This window comes from Oncorhynchus tshawytscha, linkage group LG30 (genome assembly GCF_018296145.1).
Source record: "Oncorhynchus tshawytscha isolate Ot180627B linkage group LG30, Otsh_v2.0, whole genome shotgun sequence".
Lineage (NCBI taxonomy): Eukaryota > Metazoa > Chordata > Actinopteri > Salmoniformes > Salmonidae > Oncorhynchus > Oncorhynchus tshawytscha.
Window position 1 is genome coordinate 16,911,566 of NC_056458.1, and position 24,381 is coordinate 16,935,946.

General features: G+C 41.3%; 1 protein-coding gene across 3 annotated transcripts; it reads left to right on the forward strand.

Annotated features, from left to right (window-relative positions):
- Nucleotides 1-1,978: 1,978 nt before the first annotated feature.
- On the forward strand, nt 1,979-23,350 carry LOC112228664 (cohesin subunit SA-2). 3 transcript variants are annotated; one of them, XM_024394182.2, is made up of 34 exons: nt 1,980-2,209; nt 4,270-4,396; nt 7,455-7,533; nt 7,666-7,821; nt 7,928-8,024; nt 8,156-8,232; nt 8,344-8,548; nt 8,771-8,922; nt 9,286-9,359; nt 9,884-10,007; nt 11,134-11,232; nt 11,333-11,412; nt 11,537-11,644; nt 11,800-11,908; nt 12,001-12,118; nt 12,205-12,308; nt 12,492-12,584; nt 12,738-12,827; nt 12,967-13,170; nt 13,384-13,454; nt 13,569-13,656; nt 13,745-13,825; nt 13,962-14,054; nt 16,580-16,754; nt 17,303-17,442; nt 17,529-17,630; nt 17,736-17,884; nt 18,071-18,199; nt 18,901-19,109; nt 19,895-20,120; nt 20,996-21,106; nt 21,220-21,346; nt 21,443-21,520; nt 21,747-23,350. In XM_024394182.2, exons 2-34 carry the CDS (start codon nt 4,353-4,355, stop codon nt 21,768-21,770), a joined length of 3,816 nt encoding a protein of 1,271 aa, XP_024249950.1. In that variant the 5' UTR covers nt 1,980-2,209; nt 4,270-4,352; the 3' UTR covers nt 21,771-23,350. The 3 variants fall into 3 exon arrangements, with proteins under 3 accessions (XP_024249952.1, XP_024249950.1, XP_024249951.1); XM_024394183.2 differs by lacking the exon at nt 1,980-2,209 and adding an exon at nt 2,251-2,270; XM_024394184.2 differs by lacking the exons at nt 21,220-21,346; nt 21,443-21,520; nt 21,747-23,350 and adding an exon at nt 20,702-20,738 and having other exon boundaries at nt 1,979-2,209.
- The last annotated feature ends 1,031 nt before the right edge of the window (nt 23,351-24,381 follow it).

Below are 24,381 nucleotides of genomic sequence, written 5' to 3' on the forward strand. Positions count from 1 at the left end.
CATAGGTTCACATTACTACCACAAGACTGCTGAGACCCCACAATCCTTCAGGCTATTGCACAAAAATGAAACCTGAGTGTAATTTTGGAAATTTATGTCACCTGTGCTTGTTTTAATTTTGGTTTTCATGTTTTGAACCTGCTCATGACATTGTCATGGTGACACAACCCAACCCAAGCATGTCACGTTATGTTTTGGATTTTTCAGGTACTAGGTCTGGTATGGTGAATATCATTCTTGCTATGTTACAGAATGGATTATCATTTCTGTTTGAAGATAGTCCTTTAGCCTCTTTGTTTTATGCTGATCTCTACCGACACCTCTGTTTTTGTATACTGTACAATATTTATAGACTTCAAGTCATCTTTATAATGTAATATTTCTACATTTCCGACCTCTGGATCTGCCAATTTAATAGTCTGTATGCTCTTGAATAATTGTATTATTTGTCAAGATATGAAATACTCAATATAATTCAATGCAATTTTTTAGATGCTGTTAAATCCAATTGAGTAGCATGTGTAAATAAAACTTGAATGTAAAGATTTTGTATGCATATACATTAAGGTCAAGTTAAATTTTGAGCCATTTAAAAAAAAAATGAATTTAATACTATTGAATTGTTTAAAGGTCACAATTGTGCTTCTTGAAACTTTGTGTGGAACGTTGACGAAAATGCTGTGAATAGGCAAGTTTGCTTCAAATGTACAGACATTCAAAGCTAATGAGTTATAGCATTCTGAAGCTTTTTAATGTCGCATATAATGCAGTAAGAGGGAATTTATGGTGTCGTGACCAACTGAAACGTGCAAATTAATGCCAAAAATGTGTATTTCAGGATGCATTCATAACATAAAATACAGTTGAACCAATTGAGCCATCCTCAATGGCCAACACATTGGGATAAAACAAAGACACTGTTACAATTAGCCATGATACGACTCTAATCCATTATGTCATATCACGGCCCTGTTCCAATAGGAGTGAGAAAGGTCAAAAAGCCACTATATGTTTTTTGTCAATGTTTTATAATTTTTTACACTCAGGGTTAACTATACATCAACCAAGAATGCACTGCAGTAGTAATTATTTTGAGAACATTTCATCTTATGTTAATTGTGAAGCACTTATCTTCATTGGTTTATATTGATGTTTTGTCAGCTCATTTGTATTATTTATAAAAATCTGTTACGTGTATGAAACAATGTGTGGTAAGGGATGGGTAAGGGCAGTGTGTACATTCTGGTGAAGTCATTTTCTGTACATGTACTTTTTATATGAATATATTAAAGCTTTCTGCCCACTGTAAAATGTTTTTTATTATTTGAATAAGTGTCGGACTAATATTAAGTATTGTTCAATGATATACAATTAGGTTCACTAGATTAAATCTACCACATTATTTCACAGTTCTGTAAAGAAAGAGATTCTCCCTATCATTGGAGCAAGCTTTGCAAATCTTTCAACAAGGATAATGACTGAATTTAAACCATGCCCAAGGTATGAGGTGATGAACGATTCTGGTTCCTCATTTAAATAGGTAGTGTAGGGCTCACAGCAAATTTAAATCTTTATTATAGGGCTCACTTGGAGTCATGGCAAGTAACAGAAATTAAGAAGAAAAAAAATCGGATACTGTCCAACATGATTTCTGATTCTGTCCTACAACCTGACATGATTGTTTAATTATGTGAGAGAATGGAGTTTATGGTTGTGGAAACTGGTAGACTAGAGATGTAAACCCTTTCAAATATAATTCAATGATATGTTGTGGTTCGTACATAAAACATGTGTTGTGCGTAAAAAGCTATTCTTATTTTCGCTGTGCAAAACCTATACCATCATGTGTATACTGGTTCTCAGTGGTTTATGTATCATCAACAGTACGTGTTATGGCAATGTCCTATCTACATGATTGTTGAACGAAAATTAGGTTGCGGTCAAGTGTAGTGTTCAATTTCACCGACAGGTGGTGCGACATCAGCAACAGGAATCCATCGACAACAAACTGAGCCATGCTAGTTACGTTAGCTAGCAGTAAAAAAAAAAGAGTAGCCATAGATCAGGAATCAGACCGAACAACAACAAAAAATCAGAGTGTGATGAATAGCCAAGTATATATTCAATAATTAATAAAAGTTCGAGCGAGACAACTTCAGAAACATCTGGACTATTTTAAGGATTGATTACAGTGTTTGATTCAAACGAGGTAAGTTGTAAAATGGCGGATACGATTCTGGCAGTTGGTCGTTTTATCCAGCGAGCTAACGGTAGTTAGCTGTGTTGCTATTAATGTTGAATACACTAGCACGTTATTATGTAGGACAACTCATGTTAGCTAGCTACAATAAGGAACGTGGATTCGGAGTAGCGGTTACATCGCAAATTAGCCGTGTCGTGTTAACTCAGTTTGTATCAAACCATATAGACGTTTCACTTGACTATGACAAGGATAAATACATTTGCTGTGAAGTTAACTATTAATGTTAGTACGCTAACAGTAGTAACAACACGGTAACGTTTGCTAACCTAGCTAGGTTATGTTGCTCTTCTACGATTGTGTGCAGCGACTTTGCCCGATTTTGAATCGGAATCGTTACCTAATCGTCTTGCTCACCAAAAGCCCATCATGAGTGTTTGTTTATCTAACGTCAACCATTACCTAGTTAGATAGCCAGCTAGATAATAATGATAGTTAGCCAGCTAACGTTAGCTAGCTGCTGGCAAAGATGGAGGACGTCGAACATTGTTTACACGGAAGCTAGCTAGGTAGCTTGTTGTTGGGAGTAGCTAGGTAGATATTGGAAATCTGGCTAGCTAGTATGACAACAAATAAATGTTCGTACTTGTTGGGTAGTTTCTTTTAACTATTAACTTAGTTACATTTACTGTTACCATTGCAGTTCTGACAACCTCGGAATGCTAGACTACGTTAGCTTGTGTTCGCCGACATCAACCAATGAATAAAGATGGAGTATTTTAAGAACGTCTATTGCTGGCCTTACATGGAGCAGGCCTCAAAATGGAGGCAAAGCCGACGTATCTAACTAGTTAGTTCGTTCATTCTTCTCATTTGCAAAGAAATTTGCTAACGCGGCTTAGCGAATGGCCTTCATCTTGAAGCATCGTTAGCTTTAATACCTGGTTAGCAAGCTACTTAGCAAAGCAACGAACTAGGCTGGCTGGCTAGCTACATCAGGGTTCCCCAAAGGGCGGGCCGAGTTGGGCCAGCTGGCGATTTTATTTGGCCCCTCAACTTTCTGAGCAAATGTGTGTGTGTGTGTGTATATAATATAGATAGATATTAGTTTGAACTAAAATACTGTAAAATCGCTAGCAAATCATCTTACATCTGTTCCCAATTATTCCCACACAAACACAAAGGCATATTCAAGGTTTGAAATTCAAATTATTTTGTCAAATATTATATCTGTTTGCGCTTTTTGCAGTGTTATTTACCTTTATTTAACTAGGAAAGTCAGTTCAGAACAAATTCTTATTTTCAATGACGGCCTAGGAACAGTGGGTTAACAGCCTTGTTCAGGTGCAGAATGACAGATCTTTACCTTGTCAGCTCTGGGATTCGATCTTGCAACCTTTCTGGTTACAAGTCTAACGCTCTAACCACTAGGCTACCTGCTGTCCCAGTATACATATTACTTATAATTATGTTTCAGCGCTCTGATCAAGATACAAAAATCAACCCGCGGATGAGTTTAATTGGGGACCCCTCCTCTAGTAGCAACTATCTAGTTACCTTAGCTAACTTTCTTATAATTGCAGCTGGTTTGCAAGTTGGTGCCCACATTTCCATTCGTCACATGCTTCGTAAACAACAGGTGTAGGCTAACAGTGAAATGCTTATGGGCCCTTTCCAACAATGCAGAGAGAAAAATAATAATAATACCCAATGAGGAACGTTAACTTGGCTATATACACAGGGTACCATTACAGAGTCCATGTGGTACAAGGTAATTTAGGTAGGGGTAAAGTGACTATGCAACAGGATATACTAAGCAGCAGTGTATGTGATGAGTCAAAAATAATTGGTCTACATGGTTGAACATAAGCAGTCTAATGATGCTTTTACGCCTATGTTTAAGTTACTGCATTTGTCCATTTGAAAGTTTGAAACCTGTCCATGAAGGAAAATCTGTTCAGGGGAGGGAAGTGTGTTCCACTCAAAGTATGTACTCTGAAGGGCTCTTCTATGAAACACAATAGATTTCTCAATTGAACTAACCCCTCATTTCTTTTCATATATTCTAGGTTGTATTACCCTACATTTTGGTGTATCCTGAGAAGGGGAGAAGTCCATACTTACTAGAGTGGGCCCAGAAAATGTTAAAGAAATGATAGCAGCACAGGAGTTGCACACAGAGTTTCAGTTTCCTCAGTAAGTATAACTTAGATGTGAAAAGTGTCACCACTTTAAAAAATGTAAACGGTGAAGATGCAGTGGACATAATCAGCATTGTATTGCATAGATAGACCTTCAAACTAGTTCAGGGTGTATAATGATAATAGATTTATTTTATACAGCGCTTTTCATACAGAATCTCAGTTGCTTGAAAAAATCAAATATATAAAATATATACTGAACAAAAATATAAATGCAACATGTAAAGTGTTGGTCCCATGTTCGCAACATGTAATAATATCAACAAATTTACTGAGTTACAGTTCATAAAAGGAAATCAGTAAATTTAAATAAATTCATTAGACCCTAATCTATGGATTTCACATGACTGGCCAGTGGCACAGCAATGTGTGGGCCTAGAAAGGTATAGGCCCACCCACTTGGGAGCCAGGCCCTGAAACTGGGGAGCCAGGCCCAGCAAATCAGAAATAGTTTTACCCACAAAAGGGCTTTATTACAGACAGAAAACTCCTCCATCTGCTGTCCGGATGGCTGGTCTCAGACAATCCCGCAAGTGAAGAAGCCAGCTGTGGAGGTCCTGGGCTGTCGTGGTTACACGTGGTCTGCAGATGTAAAGCTGGTTGGATGTACTGCCAAATTCTGTAAAACGATGTTGGAGGCGGCTTATGGTAGTGAAATTAACATTAAATTCTCTGTCAACAGCTTTGGTGGGCGTTCCTGCAAATGAAATGTTATACAACCTTACCGTGAAATACTTAACCAACATTGCAGTTCAAGAAATAAGTTAAGAAAATATTTACTAAATAAACTAGAGTAAAACAAATTATAATAAAATAAAATCTAAAAGTAACACAATAAAATTATAACAATAACGAGGCTATATACAGGGAAAGGGGGATACCTAGTTGGTTGTACAACGGAATGCCTTCAACTGAAATGTGTTTTCCGCATTTAACCCAACCCCTCTGAATCAGAGGTCAGGGTCCTGCCTTAATTGACATCCACGTCTTTTCGGTGCCCGGGGAACAGTGGGTTAACTGCCTTGCTCAGGGGCAGAACAACAGATTTTTACCTTGTCAGCTCGGCGATTCAATCCAGGAACCTTTCGGTTACTGACCCAACGCTCTAACCACTAGGCTACCTGCGGGTACCGAGTCAATGTGCGAGGTTACAGGTTGGTTGAGGTAATTTGTAAAGTGACTATGCATAAATGGTAAACAGCGAATAGTGTCAATATAAATAGCCATTTGATTAATTGTTCAGCTGTCTTATGGCTTGGTGGGGTAGAAGCTGTTAAGGTGCCTTTTGGTCCTAGACTTGGCGCTCCAGTACCTCTTGCCGTGCGGTAGCAGAGAGAACAGTCTATGACTTGGGTGATTGGAATCTTTTACCATTTTTTGGGCCTTCCTCTGGCACTGCCTAGTATATAGGTCCTGGATGTCAGGAAGCTTGGCCCCTTGTGATGTCCACTACCCTCTGTAGCGCCTTGTGGTCAAATGCAGAACAGTTGCCAACCAGGCAGTAATGCAACTGGTCAGGATGCTCTTGATAGTGCACCTGTATAACTTTTTGAGGATCTGGGGACCCATGCCACATCTTTACAGTCTCCTGAGGGGGAAAAGGTGTTGTCATGCCCTCTTCACAACTGTCTTCATGTGTTGGTACCATGATAGTTTATTGGGGATGTGGACACCAAGGAACTTGAAGCTCTCGATCTGCTCCACTTCAGCCCCATTGATGTTAATGGGGATCTGTTTGTCCCTGCCTCTTCTATAGTCCACGATGAACTCCTTTGTCTTGCTCACATTGAGGGAGAGGTTGTTGTCCTGGCACTACACTGCCAGGTCTCTGACCTCCTCCCTATAGGCTGTCTCATCATTGTCGGTGATCAGGCCTGCCACTGTTGTGTCATCAGCAAACTTAATGATGGTGTTGGAGTTGTGCTTGGCCATGAAGTCGTGGGTGTACAGGAGGGGACTGAGCATGCACCCCCATGGGGCCCCAATGTTGAGCATCATCATAGCGGATGTGTTGTTACCTACCCTTGTCACCTGGGGTGGCCTGTCAGGAAGTCCAGGATCCAGTTGCCGAGGGAGGTGTTTAGTCCCAGGGTCCTTTGCTTAGTGATGAGCTTTGTGGGTACTATGGTGTTGAGCGCTGAGCTGTATTCGATGAACAGCATTCTCACGTTCCTTTTGTCCAGGTGGGGAAGGGTAGTGTGGAGTGCGATTTAGATTGTCATCTGTGGATCTGTTGGGGGCGGTATGCGAACTGGACTGGGTCTTGAGTTTCCGGCATGGTGGTGTTGATGTGAGCCATGACCAGCCTTTCAAAGCACTTCATGGCTACCGACGTGAGTGCTATGGGGCGATAATCATTTAGGCCAGTTACCTTCGCTTTATTGGGCACAGGGACTATGGTGGTCTGTTTGAAACATGTAGGTATTACAGACCCGGTCAGGGAGAGGTTGAAAATGTCAGTGAAGACACTTTCCAGTTGGTCCGCGCATGCTTTGAGTACACGTTCTGATAATCCGTCTGGACCCACAGCTTTTTGAATGTTGACCTGTTTATTAAAGGTCTTGCACACATCGGCTACGGAGAGTGTGATCACACGGTCGTTCGGAACAGCTGGTGCTCTCATGCATGCTTCAGTGTTGCTTGCCTCGAAGCTGGTATAAAAGGCACTTAGCTTGTCTGGTAGGCTGCAGTCAGCATGCCAATTTCACGCTCCCTCAAAACTTGAGACATCTGTGGCGTTATGTAGTGTGACAACACAAGGTGCCCCTGTGTAATGATCATTCTGTTTAATCAGCTTCTTGATATGCCACACCTGTCAGGTGGATGGATTATCTTGACAAAGGAGAAATGCTCACTAACAGGGATGTAAACACATTTGTGGAAAATTTCTGGGGTCATTTGTTTCAGCTCATGAAACACTTTACATGTTGCGTTTATATTTTTGTTCAGTGTACAATGTTTACAGAGCTGTCTGCCAAGGCTTCCTTACAGTGCCATGGCAACCACGGAATTCAATGAAAGGTTGCTATGACCTCATTTTGGTTTCTGAACAGGGAGGCTGATACACAGTTGTCCTCTGACACAGACCTTGAGGACCCTGATGTCAAAAATGCTAAGCTTGGGAAAGGAAAGGTGAGAATTGCATCTAAAATCCTCTATCAACACAAGAAAGCCATAATAAGTTGGCTATGGCCACGTACTCTTATTCATTTGTGCACACACAATGTACACTGACACTTTACATGGTATCCTTGTCTGTTCTAGGCGGGTAAGAAGGGGAAGAAAGCCCCTGGAGAGAAGGGAAAGGGTGGTGCAGCGAAGGGTGCTGGCCTTGGCCGGGTGAATGGTCACCACCAGGAGAATGGGATGGAGAACATGACCCTGTTCGAGGTGGTGAAAATGGGGAAGAGTGCCACGCAGGTTGGTAGAAACTTTTTTTTTATTAGACAATGTAATTCTCAAAGCATGTTGGAGATTATAGTATTTTCATATTAAAGTGATGGTGAATGGGTGTCTTTTCTTTTAGTCTGTCGTTGATGACTGGATTGAGTCTTACAAGAACGATCGAGACATTGCACTCCTGGACTTGATCAACTTCTTCATCCAGTGCTCCGGCTGTAAAGGTAGGCACCCAGAGTGGATTGAATAGAGTACTAAACCCTGAGAAAGTAGTTTCTAAATAATTTTGCATCCATTACTTGTGATTATTGAGCGAGTTAAGATTTTATGGTTATTCTGTTTTATTTTGCTACAGGTGCTGTCAGTGCAGAGATGTTCAGGCACATGCAAAACTCTGAAATAATCAGGAAGATGACTGAGGAGTTTGACGAGGTACTGTCTGATGGTACACTTACTGTACGTCGTTATTTATGCCTCTGTCTATAGGGTCAATCTACACGTTATTCTCTATTTTTCTCTCTCTCTCTCTCTGTGATCATATAGGACAGCGGGGACTACCCGTTAACCATGGCAGGGCCACTGTGGAAGAAGTTCAAGTCGAGCTTCTGTGAGTTTATCGGGGTGCTGGTGCGGCAGTGTCAGTACAGCATCATCTATGATGAGTACATGATGGACACGGTTATCTCGCTGCTCACGGGCCTGTCTGACTCTCAGGTCCGAGCCTTCAGACACACCAGCACCCTGGCAGGTCAGTACTAACACAACATAGACACTGGGCAGTTGAGGGAGGGCTGCAGTTTAAGCACTGTTAAACTACTAGCTTGATGTATGTAATGCTATCTTTTATGGGGGATATGTTGTGTGTCTATATGTAGGCCTGTTCAATATACCTTGACTTGATGGCCAGTCTGCATTAATAGTGCCTTATTAATTAGTAGATGTCACTCAAGTCAGTTGTTGTCTCTACCAGCCATGAAGTTGATGACCGCCTTGGTGAACGTGGCTCTGAACCTGAGCATCAACATGGACAACACTCAGAGGCAGTACGAGGCAGAGAGGAACAAGGTCATGGCCAAGAGGGCCAATGATAGGCTGGAGCTCCTTTTACAGAAGCGTAAAGAGGTGAGTAGGTTCCTCTTATGGTGCCTGAGCTGTTACCTGGTCCTAACAATTCTAACCTGACCATTTAAATATGTATATTTCAAAAGGAAAAGGCACATCGCTCACTCACCAATTAAAGCATATTATTTTATTTTAACATCTAAAAGCTTGACGTTTTTGGCCTTCATTAATTGCCTTCATCCAAACCAGTTTCTGATGAAGTCCTGAACGTCAGACTTTTAATAGTGAGCGAGCGAGCGATGCGCCTTTTCAATTCTGATTTTTATTTTGTTGCTCCTCGACTCGCGTTGGTTGTGCACCCTCCTCTTCTTTCCATTTAGAAATCTTAAAGGCATTTTTTATTTGAAATGTCTCTATTTTCAGCTTCAAGAAAATCAAGACGAAATTGAAAACATGATGAATGCGATTTTCAAAGGAGTGTTTGTTCACAGATATCGGTATGTATTGTAATTTGTCATCTTTCTACATGCAGAACAATGAATCCAATTAGAACTGTCATGGATTATGCATTATATTTACAATCATGTATTGTTTTAGGGCGGAAATGATTAATGTTTTTTATGTAGTTAGGTTTTTTATTAAAGTTAGGGGGTCTGAAAAGAGAACTGTGATGTCAGAGAGTTAGATCTCTCAATGTGGAAATCACCTTCAGTGGCATGGAAGGCATACAGCAGCTGAGATGTGCAGACTGGTCTTTCACTGAGCTGTTCCAAGGCTCTGTGGCGCCCTCTTGTGCTAAACAGGCAGCAACGGTTGCTAAGGCAGAACAGCTCATCATGGCACAGCATGTGCCACTGATATCTGATCTAAGTAGGCTTTTAAAACTGCCTCTGGCTGTACCACTTAAGCTTTTCTAATGAATCCTCTTTTACTGCCCTGCCTTAAGTATCAAATAATTGAATTGACCAGTGAGCATGATGGGTCTGTGAATAAGTCTGGACATTTCTTCTCTGTTTATCAGTGATGCCATAGCTGAAATCCGTGCAATTTGCATTGAGGAGATTGGGGTATGGATGAAGATGTACAGTGATGCTTTTCTCAATGACAGTTATCTGAAGTATGTCGGATGGACCATGCATGACAAGGTGAGCCATGCAATATGTCAAATCGCATTTGTGGGAGTGGTAAAATGTTGCCAGTACAGTCTCTTGTATTCAAGTAAGATGTACTGTGTATTTCAATAGTAGGTTTATTATCAGGGTTGAAATGCTACAGCAGGGGTTCCCAAACCTTTTCACTTGGGGCCCCCCTTCCAGCATTGGGGAACATACCGTGCCCCTCTCTAAACACACGCCATGTCTATTTCTATGGGCACAAGCACTGTTCATGACACAAACTGTTCACCCCCTTCTTGTTGGTGGAGAGAATTTTGCAGATTTAAAATCTTATTTCCTGCAATTCTACACTTTTTTTTATGGGGAGCAAAGAAAATGTTGCAGTTTTAAAGCTAATTGTCTTGCAAATGTATATATTTTGCCATGTCTAATGTATATTCATGATATTTGAGTGACTAAACATTTACAGTAACAAAAACATTAGCTGACATGGGCTAGTTATACATAGCTCTCTAAGGTGATAGGTCCTAAATGAACCTATTAAAACTCACGGACGATTAGTAAAGCTTAAACCAAGTTTTTTCACCCATTGTGTCATACAGCTGCATAAGAAAAAATACATATTCACACAAGAACTGATATTTAACCCTTTCTCCTATGCTGAGTCTTCTACACATCTGAACAGCCAGTGCATCTCTTTTGCTAGACAGAACCTTAGTGATATCTGTTCTTCCTCACTTCATCTGACCTGACTTTGGCCCCAAATTGCTCACTCCTCCCCAACTCACGGCTGTCATGTTGACTTGCACCAGACTGTGTCTCTTCTCCTCCCATATGATCCCTGATGGTTAACAATGACATTTTCAGACAGAATATAAACGTTACACATTGCCTTCTCTCCCTCAGTGACATGAATAAGTATATTTCATATTTTCAGAAGCCAACAGAGGTATGTAATGACTAACATGACAAGAGGAACTGATGATGCACTAACTCATTTCGAAATTGCACCTTTTGCATTCTACTATTACAACTTTCAAGAGTCAGTTTAAAGCTGCACTGAGTTCCCGCACCCCCCCACAGTTTGGGAACCACTGAGCTACAGCATTGAGATTTGAACGTTGTGGTTACAACATTGTCTTCCCTGTGACTGCAGCAAGGTGAAGTGCGTCTCAAGTGTCTGACTGCGCTCCAGGGCCTGTACTATAACCGGGAGCTCAACACTCGGCTGGAGCTTTTCACCAGCCGCTTCAAGGTAGGTCAGGCACTCAACCATCTCACCACTGACTGGGAAATCCTATACATAACATACCACATCGTGGTTGGCCAGATGTTGACTTTCCTGTCATTGACAGGACCGCATTGTGTCGATGACTCTGGATAAGGAGTATGATGTTGCAGTGCAAGCCATAAAACTTCTGACTCTTGTCTTGCAGTAAGTATTCCGCAAAACATGTTAATATTGCAAATGTATTAGTGTTCAGTACTCCGTGACCCCTGACCCTCCGCTGACCCCGTTGAGACCTTAGAGCCCTGTCTCTGTTGTTGTCACATTGCAGTAGCAGTGATGAGGTCCTGACAGCAGAGGACTGTGAGAGTGTCTACCATCTGGTCTACTCTGCTCATCGACCTGTGGCTGTGGCTGCAGGAGAGTTCCTCTATAAGAAGTAGGTCTCACACCGGCTGTCTGAAGCTGTGGTGGAAGCTGAATTGTGATTAAAGCCCTATTTGATTTGGAAATGCCTCCATGCTGAGAAATTGAAGTTAGTTTGAGAGTTATCCAGCAGCATTTAGCCTGACCTCAATGTTGTCCTGTTCTTAGGCTTTTCAGCCATCGAGGTCCAGAGGAGGAAGGGATGCCCAGGAGGGGCAGGCAGAGCGTCAACGGGAACCTCATCAAGACCACCGTCTTCTTCTTCCTGGAGAGTGAGGTGTGTTCAGGCTCCATGTAGAGTCTCTGTCTGTTTGAAGTGACCTACATGGGGCACGTGTTTCGGTTGTGAAAATCTCTGAACGTTTGCAGCTCCATGAGCACGGGGCCTACCTGGTGGACAGTCTGTGGGAGTGTGCAGGGGAGCTGCTAAAAGACTGGGAGAGCATGATCAGCCTGCTGCTGGATGAGCCCATGCCAGGGGAGGAGGGTAAGGAGGAGCACCAAGCACTTGCACACAAACACACACTGTTGTTCACACTGTCCTATCTCATCAACATGTTTGTCCCTGTCCAGCCCTGACTGACCACCAGGAGACTGCTCTGATAGAGATCATGCTGTGTGCCATCCGCCAGGCCTGTGAGTGCCACCCTCCAGTGGGCAGAGGCACAGGGAAGAGGGTGAGTGCTGCTTGGCATATACCAATGTAAGCCCCTCAGTGGTCAACTCTAGTACTAGTGAGCTCTCAAGGCTCTATTCTCAGAAGCCATCTTTGAACATTCACTCTGATGACTGAGGTTATATGAAATCCTTTCATATAACATGATTGTGATGTAATTTGGCTATTCTGAAAATGATCCTAGGTCTTGACAGCGAAGGAGAAGAAAACCCAGCTGGATGACCGGACGAGAATCACTGAGATTTTCGCTGTGGCGTTGCCTCTGTTGTTGGCTAAGGTCAGTTATCAAGTCATATAAACGACTGTCACTTGACAGTCTACACACAGCTGCTATATAGAACTCAGCCCCTGGGACCGCCAGATAGATGACCTCTTACTCAACCCTCAGTATCTTGTAGCTCCCCTCACCCTCTCCATCTTTTCCTCACAGTACTCTGTTGATGCTGAGAAGGTGACCAACTTACTGCAGCTGCCGCAGTTCTTTGACCTGGAAATCTACACCACTGGTCGATTGGAAAAGGTTTGTGAATTGTCTGACATTTCTGGACCTCAACTAATCCTACCGTACCTTAGATTGTTAACGGTAAGTTATTCACACTGTCATTGCGGCCGAATGTAGTTTGAGACCTCGCATCCCTTTGCCCTCTGTTTGTGTGCAGCACTTGGAGTCGTTGCTGCGTCAGATCAGGGAGGTGGTGGAGAAGCACACAGAGACTGACGTGCTGGAGGCGTGCTCCATGACCTACCACGCTCTCTGCAACGAGGAGTTCACCATCTTCAACAGGGTGGACATTGCCAGGTCCCAGCTACTGGATGAGCTGGTGGACAAGTTCAACAGACTCCTGGAGGACTTCCTACAAGAGGTGGGCTCACATGGCTTCGTGGTTCAGGGACTGTTTGAGATCAGATTTACAACTGTTCGTCAGATTTAATGATATTTAAAGACTACAGGACACTGAACCTTCAGAGTATTTCTTGTAGGGTTTTGTAATTTTGTAAGGTAGTACTTGTGTTCTATTGAGACTGGAATTGTACATTTGAGTGGGATTTCACTAGACAGTTATCTGTTGTTTCAGGGTGAGGAACCAGATGAGGATGATGCCTACCAGGTCCTGTCCACACTGAAGAGGATCACTGCGTTCCACAAGTAAGGCCTCGATCAAGATTTAACGACTAATGTGTAATCCAAACATTTGCCAGTGAACGGTAGATAAATCAGAACTCCTTATCTGACTAGATTGTGTTTCTCTCTCCTCTGCAGTGCGCATGACCTCTCTAAATGGGACCTGTTCACCAGCAACTATAAGCTATTAAACACAGGACTTCAGAATGGTGATATGCCTGAGCAGGTACCTAAAGCATAACCCTGTTATCCCTTTAAACTCACCTAATCTCAATTCTTTACTATCACTTACCTTGTAATACTCTCTTTCCCAGATTGTCATTCATGCGATGCAGTGCACACACTATGTTATCCTGTGGCACCTAGCCAAGGTTTCAGAGGGCAGCTCCACAAAGGTAAATACACTGTTATCAGTGACTAATGACTATCCGCTTTCTACAAATGCTAGTGACAATTATGCCTGGATAATGAATGTGGTTTACTGCTTAAATAGTGAGCACTGAATACTGAGAATATCTGTTGTGTTTCCAGGCGGACATGGTGACCCTGAGGAAGCAGATGAGGGGTTTCTGTCTGATGTGCCAGAGCTACCTCACCAGTGTCAACACCACCGTCAAAGAGCAGGTGGGTTGTTCCTACATCATGTCAGATCGCTGGACTTAGACACATTTTCCCATATGGTGTGTGTTCACTATTCAGTGAGTGCTAAAAAGTTGCTGTGCTGGCTGATTACTGTAATGCCTCGATCACACCGACAGCGTCATTGCGTAAAACGGTACGTAGCATCATCTGGATATGTGTGCAACAAAAGTTCAACCTTCACCTGCTGCCATTTCTGTCAAGCCGTCTACACATACAGTCTGATGCATGTGTTGAATAAATCCAACGTCTGCACCACACAGAACGCACTGCAACTGCCTCTGCAACGCATTGCTGCAAGGTTAACGCAGCGTTCCATTGGAGAGGAATGTACTTCTGCTGTACCAAACACAATGACGCTGTCGGTGTGATCGAGGCATAAAGCACTTAGTGTTTTCCCTTAAGTACATGGAGTAGCCAGCCAGGGAGTTCTGGGCTGGGGGGTGCAGGGGGTACATGCCCCCCTGGAATTGTATTTTTCAGAACTATCTCTGCCTTCTAATGCCTTGATTCCATCTGAAATACACAGCTGAATTATTGAATACTTTAATGACTTTACCTCCCAGATTGGTAAAAATGTGTTGTGGTATTGAGTAGGAAGACATGACTGAAAATGTATGAGTTGAGTTGGTTAGTTGTTTTGGATATCGCCTAGGCCTTTATGATCAGGACAATTTTCTACGTAAGATAACCTTTTTTAACATTAAACCTGTCTTCTCTTGATGAAAGTCATATTTACAGTTTTTCTGCAACATATGAATTGCCACAATGATGTTTGTTATTCAAATGATGTATTTTATTGGCTCTGCTGCTGTGGACATTTAGGGTAAGGAAACCAACGTGTCATTTTGTAATTTGACAGTTTGGCCTGTCAGTCAATCACTGGGGGTGGGATTGTCAGGGGAGGGGGCAGGATATTTGTGAGTCAAGGAGTTGGTAGGGTTTCAGACCTGTCAATCAATCACCGTGGGTGGGACGTTGAGGGAAAGTGGTAGATTAGTAATCTAGTCAGAAACTAGTTTAGATTACTATTTCAATTTATTTTTTGTGGCAAAAACCTAAGAAAAAAAGTTTGTTCTGTCAAGTCCACATGGGCTCCCTATTGAGAAACAATATAGAATTGTGGGAAATATGGTTTTAAATGCAAAAATTGTCAGGGGTTGGACCCCCGCCAGATTGTGCATTCTCACAAATACACAAAGTCAGGCACCAATGAATAAACCTACAGGTATGATTATAGAATGAAGCAGGTGTTAAATATGGGCTTTGCTACCCAGAAAGCAGCAGTTGATTAGGCTACTCCATTGTCGACACTAATCAAATCAATAGGCCTGTATTAATATATTTCATAATACCATACCATGTGTCGTAAAATATGCTGTTATAGCTTTCAATCTGTTTTCTTTTATCATTTGGACCAGAATGAGGCTCTCTCTCCACTACTATTGTTCCTGCAGTGAGGAGTCAACATCTTTGTCTAATTCTTTCCAAATTTATCTGCAGATAATCGCCAAAAGCTACTGCACAAACATCATTCCTGCAGACTGTTTTTACTAACGTTGCATTGGTTTACATTTTTTATGTTTTTATTTTATCTGAGCGGTAGTTCTCTGCTTGCTTTTTGACTGCGAAAGTGATCTTGACTCAAAGGTTGGTTACCGCTGACCTGACATCTGTTCAAACAATAGCCATTTCTTCGGGAACAACCCATCACTAGACTACACTGACGAGTCATTTTAGCGGTCACTGGCAAGTCTCGACATGGGCTTTGAATTTTTGGAAGAAACATACAAGATCTTTGGTTTACTCCTGATGTGACATATCACTACGTTGTATAATTTAAGCAAAAGGATATAGGAGATTGACTTTATTCAGTCAGTTTGACACTTTTAATAATAAACGAGTCAACACTTGTTCTTTCTGTCGTCAATCAAACCACAGTAATAGCCTATGCGCCCCGACTCCGTGGCTGTGTAGGCCTGTGAAACACGCAAAAGAAAATAAATGATTCCATCACAAAACAATAAGTGGATTTCAACTCATCATTACATCTTATGGGACGTGTCAGTTCACTCACGGGAAACGATGAAGCAGCATCATCCTCTGAAATGAAATTTGACTGCAGCCAAGCACAGCGTACATAAATAACATGGGTATCGAGAGGCAGGACAGACGGCAGACTGACAAACCAGCAGTTTCCCTGTCATCGCCCACTTTATTACTGACAGGTGTCTGTTCTATCAATAGATCACTCAAAGATGTATATCGTTCATTTTAGTGGGAGACGGGTATACAGACTTTTCTGATTAGCGAATTGAAATGTTTTAATGGTAGAAAAAAAAAGCCTAGTTAATTTATCAAGTGGAAAAAGTAGGCAGCTTACAACAAGTCTGTTATCGGCTATTTAGCCGATGGCCAGCGCTTATGGACAACACTGAGCCCTGTGTGGCAACTGTTAACATGAAAAGGCTTTGTAACTAAATGTGATTGATTGATTGACTGTGTTCCAGGCCTTCACCATCCTGTGTGACGCCCTGATGATCTTCAGCCACCAGATTGTGTCGTCGAGCCGGGAGCAGCTGGAGGCTCTGATCTACACGCCAGACTCCTCTCTGCAGGCCGAGCTGCTCAACTTCATCCTGGACCACGTCTTCATCGACCAGGACGACGACAACAACAGCACAGGTCAGACACAGTCCCCTTTCAGACAGTCACCATACAGGACAGACACAGTCCCCTGGCAGAGAGTCACCATATAGGCCAGACAGCCCCCACCCTCACACAGCCCCTTGGCAGACAGTCACCATACAGGCTAGACGGAGCCCACCCTCACACAGTCACCATACAGGCCAGACAGCCCACCCTCAGACAGTCACCGTACAGGCCAAACAGCCCACCCTCAGACAGTCACCGTGCAGGCCAAACAGCCCACCCTCAGGCATCACAAGTCAGACATCAACTCAGCCCACCTTGCAGCTAGTCACAACACAAGGAGACAGCTGAGAAGGGCTTTTAATGTGAACACACGTCTTAAATATGTAGTAGAACACCAGAGCTCTTTCTGAGTTGAAGCGAACACCTTATATGGAGACCTGAATGATGACATTTTGCAAGGGGTTACTTATCGCAGTTGTAAATGAGAACTTGTTCTCAACTGGCCTACCTGGTTAAATAAAGGTGAACTAAAAAAGAAACCAAAATCACACATTTTAAAAATGTCTTAATTTTATCAGATGGGCAGCATGATGATGAAGCCAGTAAAATCGAGGCTTTACACAAGAGGCGGAACCTGCTGGCAGCGTACTGCAAACTGATCATTTACAATGTAGTGGAGATGAACACTGGAGCTGATATCTTCAAGCAGTACATGAGGGTATGTCTGGCCTCCTACAATATTTATCCCTTAACAAAACCATTCATGTGCTATTCCCAATCGATTACATGTGTTTTTCTCTGTAGTACTACAACGACTATGGAGATATCATCAAGGAAACGATGAGTAAAACAAGACAAATTGACAAGATCCAGTGTGCCAAGACCCTCATTCTGAGTTTGCAGCAGGTAGGAGCCTTGGAGGCATTAACGTTCATTGAAAGTATTGTCTTCATTTTGTACATTGAGCATTTTGATGATTAATTTTAAAGTTGCAACACTTTTCTCTTTCAGCTTTTCAATGAGATGTTATCTGACCTCGGCTGCAACTTTGACCGCTCGTCGTCGTCCTTCTGCGGCATTAAAGAACTGGCCCGACGTTTCTCGTTGACCTTTGGCCTGGATCAGCTGAAGACCAGAGAGGCTATCGCCATGTTACACAAGTAAGCCTGCAGAAAATGTAAAACTCATCCTCTGAGTAGTAATCAATAAGCCCAAAGGTTTAACAGTTCTGTAGGCATGCTTTAATTTGAGGCTTCTCAACATCCCAGAACTGTTGAAGTATTTACAGCTCAATACTTCAATCCATTCCTTCCTAAACATGTTGTCTTGTGCTGCACTTGCTGCAGGGATGGAATCGAGTTTGCCTTCAAGGAGCCCAGTCCCCAGGGAGAGGGAAACCCTCCTCTCAACCTAGCCTTCCTGGACATTCTCAGCGAGTTCTCCTCTAAACTGCTGCGTCAGGACAAGAAGACTGTGTAAGTCAGAGGAAACTGTTATACTTATTTTTCTGTGCAGTCAGTGACTGTCTTATCCGAAGCCAGACAGACCACAGCTATACTAGATCAGGCATAGTCATTGCGCAGCTCACGAGCCACATGCGTCTCTCTGCGACTTAATTGGCGGCTTGTGGCAATAATGTAAAAACATTTAGTTGTTTTTTTCCTCATTCAGCTGAATGTGCTGCATAGTTCATGGAACCGTGGTTACATGAGTTACCTTATTAGCAACTGGGACAAACGGAGCTGTAAAATCAGTTTCTAGCGCATATTGGAATAACTTTCCAATACTTTTATGATGATCACTCCAAAGAATATTTCATTCAGACTAAAATTTGCCATTACCCGTTTTGACATATCTTCTACTATAACTTTTGTTGAGATAATAGCGATAAGGTCAGATTCTAAAGATTCACCAATTGTCCTAAAATAGAGAATCAGATAATCAAATAGCTTGATGGGCCATGTTAATAGTATCTTAAATATCATGTATAAATCTAATTAATATCAAGTATGAATCAATTTGACTTTGGGACCTCCCAACCCCCATCCTCCGATGGGTATGGGAGCTTGCACCGTGATTTTGTTTACAAGAGTGGCTCCCTCTGAGATATTGGTGACTACCACTGCACTAGATGATGGATGTTGAGTTGTGGTCCTCTGTCCCCTGTCCCCTGCAGTCACCTCTACCTGGAGCGGTTTATGACCTTCCAGATGGCCTTGCAGCGAGAGGACTGCTGGCTGCCCCTCATCTCCTACAGGAACTCCCTGCAGGCCGGAGGGGACGACGACACCATGTCCGTCATCAGTGGCTACAGCAGCCGAGGTTCCAGCATCAGGAGCAAGAAGGCTAAGCCAGCCAGCACCGGGAAGAGGAAACTGCCTGAAGGTGAGGGTCCGACACAGAGCCACAGAACAGCACAGGCAACATACTATGACGCAAGGGCATTGAAAGCTCAATGTTTAGTGATATGAAATACACAACAACTTGTGTTCCTGAATCTGGCACCTGCAGCACAATGTCAGATCATTGATCAGGGACAAACAGATGCTAAAAGCCTGTCCAAGCAATACAATAAATCTATCCAAATGATCAATTAGATTTTCACTTGGGAATAACTTGTTGAATGGAAATGAGATATTTATGAATTGAGGCGAGTGTTTGCTAGACGTTATGAGATGTTGGCATTATAAAAAGCCAGTCCGTTAAGATGGGGATCATCAACTAGATTCAGCCGCGGGGCGATTATTATTTTTTTCTTTCTCAGCGGATTGTCAGGGGCAGGAACATAATTACAAATAATTTGTTGGCAGCAAATTGACCGCAAGAAGCCCAAACAGATCTAATGTTTCACTAAAACATAAAAATGTCAAACTTTGTCTACATTTGTATACAATCACGTTTCTCTCTATTATGAATGGGAATACTTGGGAACAGATATCTTAAATTAAGATCACTTGGAGCTGATTTCCTAGTGTTTTTAGTCTGTCCAACAACAAAAATATATATTTTGCTCAGAAAGCTTGGGGTGGCCAAATAAAACCACCCACGAGCCAAATATGTCTCGCCAGTTGGGGAACCCTGCGCTAAGATGTCTCGATCTGAGCAGTGAGTAGTCCGCCCGCTGTATAACAACCTCATTAAACCCCATGAAACCCTTGCTATTGCAACAGAGGAGAGTAGCAGCTGCAGTACAGACGCTGTGTGGATGAACCGGGAGCAGAATGTGCAAACGCCAGTGATGATGCCCTCGCCGCATCTCAGCTCCACTGTGTTGAGGGACCCCAAGAAAATGAGGCCGGAGGAGAGTTACATGGGCGTCTACAGCATAACATCCGAGCAGCAGCAACAACCGCTGCCCCCCCAGCAGCAGCACCATCAGACCCCCATGGACTACAAGTACGGAACACCTTTCTATGGCTCAACACCTTTTGATTCTCATGAGTATCTTTGGCTATTCATTGTAGGGTGTCCACTCTGCCCAGAGTGGGTGAAATGCCCTTTGATGATTACATGTATTTTCTTATGTTAGTTATAAAATACGTTTTACCAAGACATATGATTATTCATGTTCATTAGCGTTATATCCAAAAACTCTGATTTTATAACCTAATACATCTGATAATAAGCACTGAGCTCTGTTGACATAGCGGTGCAGGTTTCTCATAACACATTTTGAGGATTTAACTTTTTGTGGTCGTCGTCTTTAATGTTGTTTCCGAAGGTTCACAAAAAGCTAAATTAGCATGACACGAGCTGAATTAAATGCAAAAGGCTTTGTAAATAAATGGCTAGGTATAGGCTCAGTGCTCCGTTGACATTTCAGAGACGCTTGTTTTTGTGAGAAATCTTCTAAAATTAACAGGAATTTTTATTAATATGAAAATCGTATTCTAAAATATGAAAATACTACATGTCACATCTGAATATCGATATCCATTTTACCTCTATATTGTTTTATGTCCTGCGGATTCGAGAAGAAAGATGAGGAGTTCAACGGGAAAGTGAGCCTGTCAGGTAGCCAGTAGCCTTCATTTTTGCATAGAATCCAACCTATTTTTTTACGCGATGCAATTTTCCATATTTTTTTTCTTGCTAGCTTTTTTTTCTTCAAAAGATGCATTTTTGATTGGACACCCTAGCCATTGTAATGTTACTTATCTACGTATGCGATGTTATCACAATTAATGATATATTCAATGAAACCGCTGAAGTTCACCTCTTGTTTGAATAAGTATGACTGTCTGTGTTAATGCTTCGGTCTCTGTTTTCAGTACCCAGGTGACCTGGATGCTAGCCCAGAGACAGCAGGCAGAGGCCCGGCAGCAGCAGGAGCGAGCCAGCATGCAGTATGCCAAGATGAGAAGCCACATGCAGCATGCAATGTAAAACGGCACTTCTCTTCCAGACCACAGTGGTGTTTCAACCCCAGTGTAGTACATAGTAATTTACTGCCATGTGTATTTAGTTATTCGTGGCCATGTCTTTGACCCTCTAGCCGCCGCAGTTCAGGACTCATGGAGGACGATGAGGAGCCAATAGTAGAGGATGTAATGATGTCATCAGAGGACCGTTTGGAAGATCTCAACGAGGGCATGGATTTCGACACTATGGATATTGATCTGGTAAAATACACTCAATGATGTTTATTTTCTCACTAGTAGTTCATTTATGAATATTACTGCTTTGGTGTTTCTTCTTACTCTGCTGTTATTGTTTAGCCACCATCGAAAAATCGTAGGGAGAGATCGGAGCTGAAGCCTGACTACTTTGACCCTTCTTCCATCATGGATGATTCGGTGGGTATTGGTTTGTTATTGAGAGTAAAATGATATCTACATTGTTAAAGATAATGTATAACAAACCATATGATTTACAATAATAGTGGCCGTGTTGATACCTAGTTAGTTAGTGTCTTTGGTATACATATGCTCATGGAAACGCTATACTCATATTCTTCAATTCACTTTTCCATAATATACAGCAAGTAATTTAAAAACTAAAATGGATTTTCCTTCCTTTTAGGTCCTCAATGTTTCAATGTTCTAAGCTGATCTGCATGAAGAGGACACTGTGTTGTCACCGAAAACCTTTTTGATGACGAGAAGTATTCTCTGTAGAGAACTGCTTTAAGATAAGCTCATGGGACTATTTGCTTGTGAGGCAGCAATGGATGCCCTTTCGACTCATGTTTGAATTTCACCTTTACTTTTGTCAATCAATGGGCAGGTTTTTGTGTCATGTAAATACGTAGTGTCTGACATACTTTTAAAACATAAAATCTGGCATGGCATGTAGCCATATATTAAAACATATACAGTAAGAGAAAATGTGAAATGTCTTCATATTGTTGGAAGGCCTTACCGCAAATATTGTTGGAACTCCTTACCGCAAATATGAAATACCAGTCATGGTATTTTTTTAAAGGTTAATCTGTTCTGCTTTTATAACATGTAGAAGACTTTGATTTATAGATATTTTGTAATGACAATCAGATGTAAATCAGTACTTTATAATCATGTTATTACTCATAGAGAGTACAGAAATGACCTTTGTAATGGAATTTCTGGTGGGTAACAACAGATGTGGCCTGCAATTTATTTCTTTTTTTCCAGTGTTATAGATGAGACCTCTTGATGAACTGATAATGCCCAAATGCCATTTGACCAATTGACAGGCTTAGTTTGAATTCTGATTTGCTTTTAAAGGTTTGATGATTTGAATGCTGTGTGACTTTTTGAAGAGTGGTACAAATGTATACTGTGCAGAGGGGTTGTATAAAAGAGCGGTCGAAATGTTCTCTGTTGTCTGTAAGAGAAAGCTTGTTATAGAATGTTTCTAAAACACAACATTTAAGAGTTTGGATTAGCTATCATGGTATCATAATATATTATTATATATAATGACATATTATACAGTTATAAAAATGTGTAATATATTGTGAATCGGTGCTCATTTTATATTAGTTCAGTTTTTGTTAATTTGAAATTCAATTTAGGAAAAGGTTCAATAGAATGTAAACTGGTTTAAATTAACCTAACTAATGTGCAGTTATATATAAGAATTTACCTTTGTATATGTATGGTTTTGTTTGTCTTTTCTAAGGATTCTTGTTTGAATAACTTTTCTTTACCTCTATGTACATTAGGTTGGTTTGCGGTTCCCAACAAGCTTTTTTGGAGGAATAAAATTGTAATCATGAATATTGTAAATTATAGTTTTATAAACAGCTTAAAACACAGCCTCCTTTTTTAAAAGCAAAAATGTCACATCAAAATCTAAATACGAAACTACAAACCAGAGTTTCATATTTTTCATTATTTAGATTGTAGCAAGGTTAGACAGTAAATAAATAAATAATTGAAATGCATAATTTCACTTAAATATGATGTATGCGTCATACTGTCATTTTGATATTTTCCTTTCTGTTGTCCTTGCATTGAACTGCTGAAAGTGTGCATACGTCTGTATGTGTATGTATACACACATAGATATATATATTCAAATGTATATACATATGTGTTTTTTATTCTATTTACAAAGTGTCCACTGTACCAAATATGGTTTGTATTTATGTCTGGAGACAGTAACTTTTTGAACAAAATAAACCCCCTGCAATTGTGTGATGATTTGAGTGTTGTTATCGGTTTTTAGTAGGTCTATAGAGCTCACCAGCTTGTATTCCCAAAACCCATAAATGAGTTACCTCTAGTTTGTTCAGCCTTCCCTATGGGGGAAAAAAAAAACAGGGTTTTGGAATATACACAGGAAATAAAGTCTGAGGTTAACACAGGTTTAGGAGATCTTATCTGTTTTGTTTTATAAGATAATAGCACTCAACATTCACTTTAATTATGAAGCCTTTGTTGTTTCTAATAACATGATTCAAAATTCACAATATGACATTAGCTCATGAAGATTATCTTATAGAACTAAACGTATAAGATCTAAGCCTGTTTACCACAGACCTTATTTTCTGCGGTAATCTAAAACCCATACAAAAAAAAACATACAAAAATATTTTCTCTATAGGCTTTGACCAAAGAACCATGGAGTTAGTGCCTACAAAAAGACAACATTACTATTTCTCTCTTACACTTAAATTACTCCAGGACGAGTGCAGTATAGTCGTCACTGGTTGTGTGACCCTGGTTTGAATCACCTGCCTCAGGGGTTGCTACACTGGTGTCAGCACTGGGATGGTGATCATGGAGATCACTAAAGGATGAATGTGGGTATTTTTAAAGAGTAAGGAAGCCAATGTTACAATAATGGGGATATGGGTAATATTTGAGGTGTTGTGAGACTTCTATGTATGCACATACACACATCCTCCATGGAGACATGATAGGCAATGTGATACGTTAACAACTGGATTTGACCTTCACTGCCCCGAATTTGCATCAATACTGTTGATACACTGCAATTGAGAAGCTCCCAGCATCCCATAATCATCACATGTATTCAACACATGTCATATGCTCTGAAGTGACAGAGAAGCTAAAGAAAGCCTACAACCCAGTGGAGCTGTACAGCATAATTTGTTATCCTTACACTAGTATACGTCATATTATATATTTTTTTATTGTAGCTTGGTTATTTTAGGCTTCCAACAGTTATTTGTGGTTACATTTGACTGGAAGACCTGAAATGTATTCGG

Coding starts and splice junctions, on each gene's coding strand:
- LOC112228664 (XM_024394182.2), top strand. CDS start 4,353: ATGATAGCAGCACAGGAGTTGCACACAGAGTTTCAGTTTCCTCA. Junction 4,397..7,454: donor ACAGAGTTTCAGTTTCCTCA/GTAAGTATAACT, acceptor GTTTCTGAACAG/GGAGGCTGATACACAGTTGT. Junction 13,171..13,383: donor TGGAGGACTTCCTACAAGAG/GTGGGCTCACAT, acceptor CTGTTGTTTCAG/GGTGAGGAACCAGATGAGGA.